At 42.9% G+C, this 14,825-nt stretch overlaps 1 protein-coding gene across 1 annotated transcript in view; it reads right to left on the reverse strand.

Moving 5' to 3' along the window:
- Positions 1–14,825, reverse strand: part of CP (ceruloplasmin) — a 41,153-nt gene that overhangs the window by 19,433 nt on the left and 6,895 nt on the right. Inside the window, exons 3-12 of the mRNA XM_034782139.1 lie at positions 14,327–14,539; positions 12,404–12,577; positions 11,400–11,654; positions 9,910–10,075; positions 8,379–8,518; positions 7,198–7,338; positions 6,851–7,062; positions 6,041–6,191; positions 3,541–3,753; positions 1,518–1,725 (exon numbers count right to left, since the gene is read on the reverse strand). Of these exons, the coding sequence (XP_034638030.1) occupies positions 1,518–1,725; positions 3,541–3,753; positions 6,041–6,191; positions 6,851–7,062; positions 7,198–7,338; positions 8,379–8,518; positions 9,910–10,075; positions 11,400–11,654; positions 12,404–12,577; positions 14,327–14,539 (1,873 nt within the window). The remainder of the gene's footprint in view (positions 1–1,517; positions 1,726–3,540; positions 3,754–6,040; positions 6,192–6,850; positions 7,063–7,197; positions 7,339–8,378; positions 8,519–9,909; positions 10,076–11,399; positions 11,655–12,403; positions 12,578–14,326; positions 14,540–14,825) is intronic.

A 14,825-nucleotide genomic window follows, 5' to 3' on the forward strand; every position in this document is an offset into this window, starting at 1 on the left:
CTTGTCTAAAGCAAAGTCCATTGTCTAGAACCCCCTGTGGTTCTTATCTCCGGTGCCTTGCATACACCATGAACGGGTGGCATCTCCTATTGGCTAGCTTAGATGGCTCCCCACCTAGCTCACTGGCTTTTGTGGATCCCATACTTGGGTATCTATCTCTTCCCATTCATTGTACAGGGAACCTGGGCACCTATAACTCAGTCTTTGTGGATTACAATAATTTTCAAGGTGCCCAAAAATTTGGTGTTGCAATTCTCAATGTCCCAAAACCTAAATTCCTTTGTGGACCCAGACTCAAGTGTCCCCAAAGAGAGGAAGAAACCTGCAGAACTCTGCAGGGACTGAGAATTGCTGGAGAACTGGGTAGTTAATTGAGAAAACAATGAAATGGGGGGCAGGGGAACAGCTGAATGGAAATATGAGCAAACTAACAGGTGTAAATATAAACAGTTACTTGGTATATTTCATTAGCCTTGCCTGGAACTGGAAGCTGAACAATTTTTAGTAGGCAGTGAATACCACGGCTGGGACTCATAGTCACAAAACACCCTAGCTATCACTGACATGAGCTCATAACTGGGGCAAACCAAACAACCAGCTGACTGAGACAATAATAATAGTAGTAGTAGTAGTAGTAATACATTAAGGCTAAGGCCTCATAGTGATGCAGATCTGGTTATGGGGTATCAGTTCTCCTCCTTAAAATAAAGGAGTTTATACATATGTGGGAAGTAAAGAAGAGAAGATAATTCTCCTTGGTAAATGTTTACCATCTAAACCCTGCACGAGGTTCTCCAAGCAAGTAGGTAAGATGTTACATACAAGTGTTTGTGGCACTATGTACCTCAATGCCCCCATCTTCACCACTGTCATGTAATTATGATATATTTTGTACAAAGTATGTCATGTGAGGTATCATAGGAATGGTCATGATCTGCTGAAATCCATTGTTCTGTCAAAATATGTATATCATTAGTGGGTATGAAATTCAGATTTTGCTGTAGGGTTGTTGAAATATGCTGTAAATTTGGGAGTCTCCATTGCTAGTTCTTTAGTGACAACAAAGGCGGTGAGCCACACCCCAGCAGGTGTTACACAACCATTAATCAGCAGGGGAGTTGTAAACAAGGATTTATAATTTTGTAAGAGAAGCACCACACAACTGGGACTGCTCAACCCTGTGATTCAAGGCCCACCAGGAGATGCCTGGGCTAGTTTCCTCCCCCCTCCCCCACACAACCAAATAAAAGTTAGGCCATGTCTACACTGGCACTTTACAGAACTGTAACTTTCTTGCTCAGGGGTGTGAAAAAACACCCCCTTGAGCGCAGCAAGTTTCAGCGCTGTAACGCACCAGTATAGACAGTGCCCCAGTGCTGGGAGCCGTGCTCCCAGCGCTGGTCACTATGCCCCTCGTGGAGATGTGTTTTTTTTAAGAGCACTTTAGCGTTGCTAATGTAGACGTGCCCTTAGTCTCATATATGTTGGTGATGGGGTTTTTGGATATTCATTGTTACCTTTCCTCATGGAATTCATGCCTCTCATGTTCCCATGTCCTGTTGGGAGAATAGTCCCATTCAACTTCCACTGCTGCAATATAATAAGTCTTTTCATGCAAATACAGCGATGGAGACAGATTCCACCAATTGCATTTTTTCACTTTGTATTTCTGTTTCATGCCCCCGGTGTAGTGATCTGTTGTCAAGCACTCCACTTCAAAAACCCCTAGAGAGAGACACACACATAACAAGCAAGGAGATTAAAAGAAAACCTGCACAGATAGGAACCCTCAACCTATGTGTCCTCTATGTCTGTGCTGTATCACCTTTGTGTTGATTTAGACTATAAACTATTGAAGCACAGAATATAAGCTCTAGCAACATGCAAGGTGCTTGTCCAACGGTTCTACTCACAGTAGTAAACATGTGTAAATACTGGCAGAATTGAGGCCTTAGATTGTGCTAGCCCCCACCCCTCTCAGAGAAATAGGCACTGAAGGAAGGTGCCAATCTCTGTTTAGCAATTCCCAGGAGAGGAGTCAGGCAATTTGGGCACCTAAGTAGCTTCTCACTCCCCCCCACCCCCACCCTACCAGCTACAAGTTATTGGTTAGAGCTGGTTGCCTAGGATGTGCGAGACCCAGGTTTAGTTTTTACCCCCTCTCTGCCAGAGGTTGGGGAAAGGATTTGAGCAGGGGTCTTCGACCTGTCAGGAAAGTGCACTCACTAATCACTGAGCTATGGGATATTCGGATGTGGGGCTCTCCCAGTTTGTCCTGGTGACGCTCTTTCCCTATGGCTAAATAATGAAAGAGTGATTTGGAGCAGGGGTACTGGAGCCGGGGCCTCCCACTTCCGAGGTGGATTTCCTAACCACAAAGTCATTTTTTCTCTCTCTCTTTCTGAGACCCAATGAGTGTTCCATTGTGAATAAATACTTAATAGCCAGAGGCTGCCGACCAGATCTGACCCTGTGTGCAACATAGGCAGCTAAACGCCTGTCTTCCCCTGGTTTGTGGATTGCTCTGGGGCTTAGGTGAGAGATGCCTGGAATGAGGCACCAGTGTTCCTGCCCAGAGACAGAAACACTGAGGGAACTTCTATCCTGAAAGTTAGTCACTGAGTGAGTGTAAGAGCCAACAGTATTCATTGTGATCCAAAAAACCCTGCTGGAGACAAAATTGGGATTTAGGTACCTAAACCCAAGATTTAAGTGCCTGAATCTGGGCTATAGGTGCCTGAATCCGGACTTTAAGAGCCTAATTACCTTTGGATTCGGGCCAACATCTAAAACTGTTCTCAGCTTTACACCTTCTTTCAGTCGTCATGTTCTGTAGTAAGCAATGCTCCATAAAGTGGCAGTCCTCACACTTTCATTCTGGGGAGCACTTTGGAACAGAATCACCTTCTCTTTGCCTAGCAACTCATTGCTTGGCTCAAATTGACTAGATTGTGGCCTGACCTACACAGCCAGCCAGGCAAGGATACAAGGAGATTCCACTTCCTGCTCTTCTGTGCCACTGCATAACCTCCCAGCACCTTGGGTTTGGGGTCAGAAGGACCTGCACACCCACTACCTCCCTCCAAGCAACAAGGCAAGGAGTGGGTAGAGTTTTGATTCCAGCCCTGTGCTGGCCAGCACAGCCTAGCTGGTGCAGGGAGAAGTGCGGGAAGCAATCTACTACTAATAATGGGCAATAGGGAACAGGGAAAGACTTGTATCTGCCTGAGGTATGATTCCTTCCCTGTACTGCTTCTGGGAAGCAAAACTACCCACACCTTTCACAAGGCATAATGTACAAGCACAATATAGTGCTAAAATGTGTCATTTTGCAAAGCACTGGGAGGGCTCCACTGGCTACTGGTGGTCCATGGTTCATTGTCAGAGAACTACTGCCATAAAATGATCAACAATGAATTTCCTGGTCTAAGCTGCTAATATTACATTTGCTATGGTAGATGCCTATATCAGAGGCAATGCCACAAAGACCCGAGTGCCCACACTAAAGGGGAAGCATAGTAAGGATGGTCATTTATTCACCTTCAGAGTCAGGTGTCATAATAGCTGTAAGAGTGGTGTGTGGAAACAGGTTTGTTGTGTCCCTTCTTGTTCCTTTAGTTAGGAAAGTGTTTTCTGAGAAGTAGATCCCATGGATATCAACCTCCGATCCCAAGCCAATCAAATGCCAAGAAACAGTGTTTCCTTTACACATGTCAAGGCCAGGCTGGTTTCCATACATATATCCATTAATAGCTACAGGAAAGTTGTAAAAGCCAAAAGTATTCTGATTAGTGCATGTAACACATTCTCTGTTGCATCCATATTTGGTAACACACGTCGGATAATGTGGTTTCCTAGTCTGGCAAAATGCATCATTGTCCTCTTCTATCATTGTCAGAACATAGCAACTTCTAAACTCTCTATTTTTTTATAAATAAAATATTCAGTAACTTTGAATTACATACTTTATTTTCTTGGAAATTATGAGTCTGATGAAAAACCATTGGGAAAATGGGACCTTTCAATTCAACAGATCAGCGTCCTCTGTGTATTCAGGAACACATTTGCAGACTTTACTGACTAAAATACAGTTTCACTGCTTTTTACTCCAGCTATCACTTCAGGGCTAATACAGCTAAGAGAGAATGAGATGGATTCTATTCCTTCTTGGGTATTAAATGTAATTGAGTGTCAGTTAGCTACACCTGTGCAAACCTAGCAAAGGCAATAGAGCTGCACAAGTGTCACTTAGGGCCTAATTTTAAGGCAATGGGGGTTGCACAGGTGTCAATGAGACCAAAACTTGGCTTGCTGAATTTGGTGATGAGGCACAAAAAATAAATGAATGCTTGATGCCCAAGTCCCAGCTAGAGCGTGCAGGGCAAGTAATTTGGGGAGGGGGAGAGGAACACATCTTGAAATCTGAATGTATTTGATCTAGACAATAAGCATGAAACTCCATCATGCCATTGTTAAAGACTCAGTTTGTGTAGTAGCCTTCACTTTAAGGTGAATTTTTAATGCTGTTGGAAGGTGCCAGAATCAGCCCTTCAAACTAAGATCCTTCATTCATCCACATAGCTCTCTGCCTCTGTTGTATGTTTTCTCACACTTCCCAATCCATGTCCTTCAGCCCACCCTTGGAGGGACACCCCTTAGGGCAGTTCACACTTCATGTCCATTCAGTCTTCTCGCTCTCTCTGCTGAGACTGCCATGAGGGGTGCATATCAGTGCTAGTAGTGGTGTAGATGCCTGTCTAGAGATCATGGACTTGTTCCCTGAGACACTGAACAACTGTCAGCTGGGGCTGAATTGTGAAGCGGTGGCCTATAGATAAGTAAAGTATCTTCAAACAGCTTATTACTGTACATTAGGGGAGTTGTAGACTATAACTGAGTACAAACACATCCTCAAACTGTTACTTAAGTGACCTTTATCCACCAAACAATGGATCCATTATAAAGATGTTAATCCTCAATGAATGCTTAATATTCAGTTTGCATTTATTATTATACAATAATATTCTTCCTATATCTACACCAGTTAGTTAAACTGTACCAAGCACAATCTTGTCCCTTGCTGCAATCTGCTAGGGCAGAGATGAGCAAATTATGGCCCGCGGGCCACATCCAGGCCACGGGACCGTCCTGCCTGGCCCTTGAGCTCCTGGCCCCTACCCTGCTGTCTCCCCTCCCTCGCAGCTATGCCGCCAGTGCTCTGGGAGGCGGGGTTGCGTGCTCCTGTCTAGCAGGGCGGCAGCATGTCTGGCTCCGGCTGGGCAGCGCAGCTGTCAGACATGCTGCTCTGAGCAGCATAGTAAGGGAGCCGGGGGGCTGGATAAGGGGCAGGCGGTCCTGGGAGGCAGTCAGGGGACAGGTAGCAGGGGGCGGTTGGATGAGGCAGAGGTTCTGGGGGGGCGGTCAGGGGATGGGGAATGTGGGAAGGGTGGGGGGTTGGATAAGCATCTCGGAGTCTCGGGGGGCGGGGGTGTGGATAGGGATCAGGGGACTGGGAGCAGGGGGGTTGCATAGGGGTACGGTCTGAGGAAGCGGTTGGGGCGGGGGGTCCTGGGAGGGGCCAGTTAGGGGACAAGGAGAGGGGGGAGGTTGGATGGGTCGGGGATTGTGAGGGGGGCAGTCAGGGGGGGCGGGAAATGGGAGGGGGCAGATAGGGGGCAGGGACCAGGCTGTTTGGGGAGGCACAGCCTTCCCTACCCGGCCCGCCATACAGTTTTGCAACCCCAATGTGGCCCTCGGGCCAAAAAGTTTGCCCACCCCAGTGCTAGGGAGACATTATAAATTGTATTTATACACTGTTGTACTGCAAAAGAGCTTTTTACAAGTAATTCCTTAAAAATAATTGAACTACATTTTCAAAATAGTCTCAATGCAGCCTCTAACTTTCTACATAGAAACATGTAGCAGTGTAATTCTGCACACACCAGAATTTGCTTGAACTGAGATAAAGATGTGTGTGATACTGCCAACATGCTATATAAAGTATTTGCCTATTTAGTTATAATAAAGTTAAAGTCCTTACAGTGCATCTTGTTGGACTCCTGGAAGTCCTCATCTTCCTTGTCAATGTCATTAGGATTTATTAGAAACATCAAAATGTTCTCATCCAAATACCAGCTCAGATTCTCATCAAACACTGTAGCAAGTAGGAAAAACTCATTGTCTACATTTTTCTGTGGATAAGAACCAGCACAAACAGAAAAATACAAACGAGTAAACTAAAGGACATCAAAGGGCTTCTATTAATTAATTACTTTGTGAATATATTTACCATAAGGGAGGCATACATAAATATGGATGGATAGATAGGAACTCATCTTTCATCTGAGGAACTCAAACTCTCTAGCCACCTGACCTGGTCTGTAGCTACCCACACTCTTCTGCCAAACTGTCTCATTACTGACCTGCAGAGACCACCCCTAGAGATGAGGGGGAACCTCAGTATCTATATCATTCAAGCCCCTGGCCTTCCTGCTGAGATTTGCCAGCCAGGATGCCACTTGATGCCGGTGGTGGTGGCTTTGTGATGTGTACATCAGCCCATCAGGAACTGGACTAGAATCCTCATTTCATACTGTCCAACAAACACCCATTAAATAGAGACAATCTATAGCCACTGCTTACCATGATCTAGAAATAGCCCATTCTCAGTTCTCTACTGAATAATCCCACCATCCCAAACAAACAAGACAGACATCTTCCCACCCACCCCCCAAAAAGCCCCCCAAAGAAAAGCATGTTTAGCCTGGCAGGCTTTTAAAGTCACAGTTCAGGAAGGGAAAGCAGATTGGGTTAGAGTGATGTAAACACTTTCACTTTCTCCTTGAGTTACCTGTTTCCCAGACTGAAGCAGAGTTCCTTTCCTGCATACTAAGAGAGGGCCCACAAGGCCAGAGTTGGTGTCTTTGACTGAATCTACAGCTGAATAGTAAAGCCAGGTTAAGCAATCTGGATCTTCCTGGGTGGGACCCACATCTTCTGATACCTTCCACTCATATGTATATGTAGCACCAGGACTCACGTGTGAAGCAGGAGCTTCAGTGCCTGTTATAAAATCAGCATTAAAAATCAAGCTCAGTAGCTAACCTCCTGGTCATAAACACAATTACTTTGATCACAAATGCATCAAAATATACAATTGCTTGTTCTCTGCAGGAATCTCCTGGTTTCCATATTCACCTCCGGAGATGGTATGGTACAGTGCACCCTCATTGCCCTTGCTGTAGCTCACTCCGTGAGGCTGAATGCTGAATGGGTGGCTGCCATTGTTCTTGAAGGTCACCCTGATGATGTCGCCCACTTCTGCCTTGATGACAGGTCCTTGTAAAGAGCAGAGATGTCAATGGTCAGACTGTTTTGATCCAGGTGGGACATAAAGCTGAAGGACTGACACAGGACTCGTGGAAGACAGCAGAGTCTTTTACCTCCTTGAGTCCTTTAACAAATGTACCCTGATCTTCGCCAATGGTAAAGTGCTTTGGGATCTAGAATACATTGCTGCACGTACAGCTGCAGGGGGCACTCACTGGAGTCCAGCACAGGCAGCTGGGCTCCAGCTTTCATTAAGGGAGAAGCTATGGGGACTGGATGGTTGTGGGGGCAGAGAGAGGCTACATATGAAGGAAAGGAAGGCAGAGGAAACTGAAGGGAAACTTTGCATCTGAAGAAGTGAGGTTCTTACCCACGAAAGCTTATGCTCCCAGTACTTCTGTTAGTCTCAAAGGTGCCACAGGACCCTCTGTTGCTTTTTACAGATTCAGACTAACACGGCTACCCCTCTGATACTTGAAGGGAAGATGGGTACAGTGACAAAAAGGGTTGTGGCAAGTGTTCTCTTCAGCTAACCATAGCTCTAGATGGTACCCAGGGAATGAGAGAGGTACTGTCTGAACCCTCTCTCTTTTCCATTTAATTACCAGCAAGTGAAATTCATCCTAGGCAACAGCACATGTAACCCCAACCCTATAATCCTTTTGCTGCCCAAGCACATCCTCCATCTCCTCCTGGTATCCTGCCCATCACAGACACCAGCTCTACCGCTACCTCCCCCGATTCAGTTCATGTACTTCTTCACTCACCCCTCAACAGAAGTAACCCAGTCAATGAAAGCACCATCTGCCCTCCTACCATTCATTCTTTTACTGTGTAGCAGATGCCAGGCACCACCTCCCTGCTCATTCATGGAGCTGACTTAACCCTCTCAGTGCCAGTATAAATTGTCATTTCCACCCTTTCTCCCATATGAAGCCTGTAGCATTTATAAGCTCTGTCAGTCAAACCAGTCACATTACAAATGCTGCAGGTTCAGAAAGGTAACAAACTCCACCAGCTTTGCCTTAAATTGTTTTAAACAGTCTCACCTAAGAGTCCAAGATGTTCTTCCTCAGGGAGCCTTTTCTTACACTTTGTGAAGGTGACATCTGTGTACTCCTTATAAACCGCTTTTTTATAAGAACCACCAATTCTTTTTTCATTTTGTTCAAAAAATGTCTGAGATTCACTGTTCAGAAGACATTTGATAGAAACAAACAACTTTTAATAATACTGTGCTCTAAGCTAGTGCTTTCATCAGTAGCTCTCAAAGTGCTTTACAAAGGAGGGCAGTATCTTCCTCATTTTACATTTGGGGAAAATGAGGTACAGGGAGGTGAGGTGACTTGCCCAAGGTCACCCAGCAGGAGCAGAGCTGGAAATAGAACCTAGATCATCTGAGTCCCACTTTAGTGCTCTACCCACTAGATCGTATTATAGCTCGGTCCAGCAATTAAAGAATCATGAGTATGCAGAAAAAGCCTAGCAGACCCCTACATTAAATTCTGTACAGCTTGTTTTTCTTTTCTGAGATCCTGCCTTGTTACTCTTATGTACACAGTGCATTAGGAGACCCACAAACAATAGTTTCTGGCCAGTGCTTTGTAATTTTTATTTTGGTTTTAGGAAAAAAGGTATTTTTATTATCAGTTACACAAGAACACAGTGAAATAAGACAAAAAAACACAATTAAACAAGTTTGCAGATTTCATGAAAGCTTACTCTGTGATTATTTTTTTTTAATTATTGTTGCCCTTTTCATTCACTGATCTCACAGCATTTAACAGATTTTAATTAATTAAGCCTCAGTCCAGGAAGGTAACAAAGCGTTGTTAAGCCCATTTGATAGATGAAGACTAGAGATGTTAAATGACTTGACTAAGGGTATGTCTTCACTAGCAACAGCAGCGCTTTAACGTGGCTGTGTAGTCGCGGCAGAGTGCAGGGAGAGAGCTCTTCCAGCGCTGTAAAAAACCCACCCCCATGAAGGGCGTAGCTACCAGGGCTGGGAATGCGACTCCCAGTGCTGGTGCACTGTCTACACTGCTACTTTACAGCATTGAAAGTTGCAGCGCTGTAAAGGGGCAGTGTAGACAAGGCCTTAGTCTTAGTTAGAAGAATCATATATAGCACAAGGGGTAGATTCTCAGCTGGTATATGTTGTCTGCTGATTTCAATAGACCTGTGACAACTTACACCAGCTGAGGATCTGGCCTCTGATTCGCATTCTCTTACCACTCTAGACTGATGGATGACCAGTCCAGAAATTTTCAGGGGCCCTGATTGTTGTCTATATATGGTGATACAACATTTCTTCATTCCCATGTAGTTATTAATGCTACAATGAAACTTCCTTCAAGGTCTCAAGGGAAGTAACAGGCATAATTGTTATGGGCTATATATTGCAATCAATGTTTAAGAAGCACTGAAAACAAGAGGGATTTTTTTCCTTAAAAATCAATGGCTCTTTATGGCTGTGTATATTTAGCATGTTCAAACCAAATCTGTTGTAGTAAACAAAGCTTGTTCACTTGTGGCTATAGTCTATAGCTGCTTTCTTATTTAATAGGAGGTATTTACCTGTCAATAATTAATTGTTGTCCTGTAAAATGGTTTATTGCAGATGGACCATAGTTCCAGATAATTTCCTCAGCTGCAAGGTAGTAATGTCTTATATTTGTATATTCATTGTGATCTGTTGTAGGTTTTTTACAGTCTTTTACTTCAAATATGGCCTGCATACCACCTGGGGAGGGAGAAAAAAGGGAGATACAAATACAACAAACCTTAAGTGGAGAGGGAGGGGATTTTATGTGAACCTTTTTTTTTTTTTTCTTTTCTTCTCCCATTTAAAATTGTCTGTTTCCTTCCCCTGGGACTCACTGTTGCATGATATAAAAATCACAGACAAAAGCAAACTACATGAAACACCACACCCAAGCCAAATTAGTGTGTAGTATGCAATACAGGCTGCTATGTCGTGGTAAAGGATGTCTTTGTCTTATGAAGGTACAGTTCATATTAGTGACAAATAAGATTAGAATTGAGTGAAAACAGACTGTCAGATATGCTTCAGCTTAGGCAAAATGCTATTAGATTGGCTCTGCTTTCACTCAGAACTTAATCAGTGACTCATTTGTGAAATTCCTAGGCCTCGTCTAAACTAGAAACGGTTTGCAAGTATAACTGTACCAATAAACCCTCCTAGTGGAGATGGAGTTTATACCAACAAAAGGACTTAAAACAGTTCCCTGAAGAACTTAAACCAGTGCCCGGAGTGAAATAAGCTATACTGACAAAAGGAATTTTTTGTCATTATAACTGCATCTACACCAGAGCGTTTACAGGCATAGCTACATCAGTTAAGAGTCTGAGGGGTGGGGTGTTTCCCCCCCCCCCCCCCCCCCCCGACATAGTTGTGTCAGCAAAACATTTAAGTGTAGACCAGGCCTTAGATGGGAGAGAAGAAGCCACACAATGGGCCATGAGGTACAGAATAAATTACTGTGGCCTTGCCTGAACTTGGAATGAGACCCAATTTAGCCACTGGTGGCCAGCAACCAATGTAAATAAAAGAAGCTACGATTCACACTGGCTGAGCTTACCCCATTTGCAAGCAGAGGTAAACTTATCCAGTGTAAATCATGGCTTTGCTCATCTACATTTGGAATTTGCACCAGTTCCTGCCCACATACTACTGAATCCAAGTAGTGACAATATGTCCATTGACTTCATTGGGCTTTGGTTCAGCCCTTAGTGTAATGCATTCCTAGATGAACTGCTGAGAATGTGAGACAGCTTTGTTAACTAGACTGTGATATATCAGATGACAGTCTTCCTAACATCAATGTTCATGCAAAAGTGACTCAGTAAAGGGTAAGCTCAGGCACAATTAATTCAAATGGTTAGATCATTCCAATTCTGACTGGGGTCTTGTATCCACTTATATAATGTTTACTGTGGCTCTTCTGTTTTTTGTATCATGATTATGGCATGCCAAATAAAGCACTCAGGTATGCCACATTCCCCTGTAGATTCTAAGATTCAATAGACAGTAACTTATTTCATACCTTCTATGTGATCATTGACTTGGCAGCTAAGCAGCCATTCCCCAGGGTTCTTCGGTACCATAAGAGCATCAACAAAGGTAGCAGGGAAGAGGCTGATGGAGTCAATGCGGTGATTCCTTTCTGTAAAAACCTGTCCATGGAAATAGGCTGAGTGGACATCAGCTTCATTACCCATGCCAAAAAGATGCCATTTCACTTTGTCTTCTGCACACATGGTGAGATTGGGAAGATATCCATACATGTATCCATTGATTGCTTAAAAAATAAGAAATGCTATTTATTATATATTCACCATCACAGGGCTCATAGACCTTTGTGCAAAAACGTATCTTTCCAGCCATGTAACACTAAAATCACTGCCACTATACTATAAGGTAGAGATGAGCTCTAACCAAAACTCGGATTCTGAGCATCCTTCTCATTAGGCCATGGGGTTCCAAAACCTGAATCCAAATCTGATCTGCATGGCTAGTATTTGTACTGTGGTCATCAGTCCTTTCCATGAATGTTTAGTTCAGGCCAGATTTAAGGCTAGAGTCTGTGGTGACACTAAGCAGCAGACTATGTTTTGGAGTATAGTATAATGCTTGGGGGGAGGAAACAAACTTCTGCCTACAGTGGTCTGGGAAACTATGCTAGTACAGATTCAACAGCAATTTGAGCAGCCCGGTAGGTGACTCAGACCCACTGTATATGCCCTTTGTCACAATTACATGGTTTGGTTTTCCCACACCTCTGGTCCTGCCAGATACTTGCCCTTTTCATTTCTAGTATTAATAAGTATTGCCCCAATCCTGATCACACTAAAATCAGTGGCAAAACTTCCATTGACTTCAACAAGAGCAGAAGCAGGCTCTAAACCTTCACTTTTATATAAAAACATCGAAAAATAATAAAGCACTTAATTAAACAAACAACCTAGCTATAGCTCATCTTTTAAAGATTAGAAAAGGAATGTTAATGGGATACAACAATGATGAACAGATCTTTAAAAAAATTCTTACAGTGCATTTTATTGCTCTCCTGGAAGTCTTCATTCTCTTTGTCAACTTTGGCAGGTTCGGAGCAATATTTCTCAATATTGTCATCCAGATACCAACTGAGATTTTCATCCATCACAGCGAACATAAGGATAAATTCAGCATCAATGTGTTTATCGCTTCCTCCATCCAGTGTGCCTGAAAAAATAGTCATTTTCATACACTGGCTGGTGAAATGCTCCTTTCCTCAATTCTTAGCTATAGTAATTGTGACGTTGCACTCTATATGTTTATGGAAATATGCTTATGAGTGTGAATATAATGTAACTGAATATGTTTTATGCAAAAGGTCTCTTGTAAGATATCATTACAAAGCTTATAATCTACTGTGTTAGCCTATTTGTATGTATGTATTCTTGTATCTAAAGCTAGGAATATGAAGTATTACTCTGACGTCCTATTGTAATTATGCAAAGTGTGGGCCATTAATGGTGGTTTAGAATCTTGATGGCTCCCATTGACTAGGACAATGAACTGTGAATGGGTTTGTTTACCTACAAGCCTTCCTATGTATGTGTCTTCCAGCTACTAAGTAATGAAGAAGACGATCTCACAGGACATGTGAACATGTCACATGATACTCAAATCCATCTTAAACCCTGGTGCTTTTCCACTGAGAAGGAGGGGTGGGAACCCAGGGAGAGACAAAGGATTTCTGCCTTGTGCCAAAGCTATAAAAGGGGGAGGAACAGAACAAAGGGGGCTGCAGTCATGATAAATCCCCTAGTTACCACCTGAGCTGGAAGTAACAAGGATTGTACCAGGGGAAAGGATTGGGCCCAGACTAGGAAGAAGTCTAGTCTGTGAAAGAAGCTTATTGGAGTATCTCTAAGGGTAAGATTTACCTGTATTCAGTTTCTTAATGTCTTAGGCTTAGATTTGCATGTTTTGTTTTATTTTGCTTGGTAACTTACTTTGTTCTGTCTGTTATTACTTGGAATCACTTAAATCCTACTTTTTATACTTAATAAAATCACTTTTGTTTATTGATAAACCCAGAGTAAGTGATTAATACCTGGGGGAGCAAACAGCTGTGCATATCTCTCTATCAGTGTTATAGAGGGAGGACAATTTATGAGTTTACCCTGTATAAGCTTTATACAGAGTAAAACAGATTTATTTGGGGTTTGGATCCCATTGGGAACTGGGTGTCTGGGTGCTAGAGACAGGAATACTTGCTGAGCTGTTTTCAGTTAAGTCTGCAGCTTTGGGGGGTGGTTCAGACCCTGGATCTGTGTTGCAACAGGTTAAAATGTCTGGCTCAACTAGACAGAGTTCTGAAGTCCCATGCTGGCAGGGAAAATGGGCTCAGAGGTAGTTTCAGCACATCAGGTGACAGTCCCAAGGGGGGTTCCGTGACTGAGCACATCATAGTAATGTTAAGGTAGATTTATATTGGTTGCCTTTAAATACAAGTTGGTATGTCCGTCTCCTATAGATTATTCTAAGAGAAAGATAATGTAGAGTGACACTACAAAAAGTGTTTTGATAAGTTATTGCTCATTACTAAGGCCAAATATGACAGGAAACACCTTTCACCAGATTTTGCTTTTAAAAAAAAATAATCAAAATAACGTATGTGTAACTGGTAGGTTTCATTTTACATTCTATATATGTGCAAACCCCCACACTCAATACCTTATATTCATATTATGCCTTTCATTCCAACTTATTCCAAAGCACTTCACAAGCTATATCAATTATTCAATATGCACAAATTCTCTATACCCAGGGATTCCTACTCAAAGGCAGCTGACTCTGGGATGAAAAACAGTCGCTGTTTAAAAGCATATAGCAACATTACACAGCAATATCTATCTCTTATGAAAATGGAAACCAAGTTTCACTCTTCTGCTTCCTGCTGTTTACATATTTTATCTCTCTTACCTTTCCTGCAAGTTATCAAAGGTCCAACAAGCCCAGAGGCAACATCCTTTGGGGCATCTGTGTGTGAGTGATAAATCCTGGTTATACAATTACTATCTCCCTCAGCTGGACCATGATCTTCTGTCACATCCCATTTGTAAGTATACAGTTCTCCAGGCTTCACAGCATCATCTTTCTTTAGCAAATCTTTGGTATTGTCAGGATAAAAAGCACCTAGGGTACATAACATGCAATGCAGTCAATGGTAACACATCGGCTTCATGGTTTGGAATGAGATTTACAAGTTACAAGCAGGATTGTGTGTGGTTTAGGTAAAGCTACTGAAGATGACTCTTCGACATCTTACACTCTGTAAAATGGAGCTTGTGCATGTTATAAAAGAAGTTGGTAACAATGCACCTGTAATGTTTTGACATTGATTAATTGTGGCAGTAACATAGCCCAGATTTCCAAATAAATAATTCTCAAAAGAGCAGGTGAATACATCTTGTGATGGGTG

The sequence above is a fragment of the Trachemys scripta genome, chromosome 9 (genome assembly GCF_013100865.1).
Source record: "Trachemys scripta elegans isolate TJP31775 chromosome 9, CAS_Tse_1.0, whole genome shotgun sequence".
In the NCBI taxonomy this organism is placed as follows: Eukaryota; Metazoa; Chordata; order Testudines; family Emydidae; genus Trachemys; species Trachemys scripta.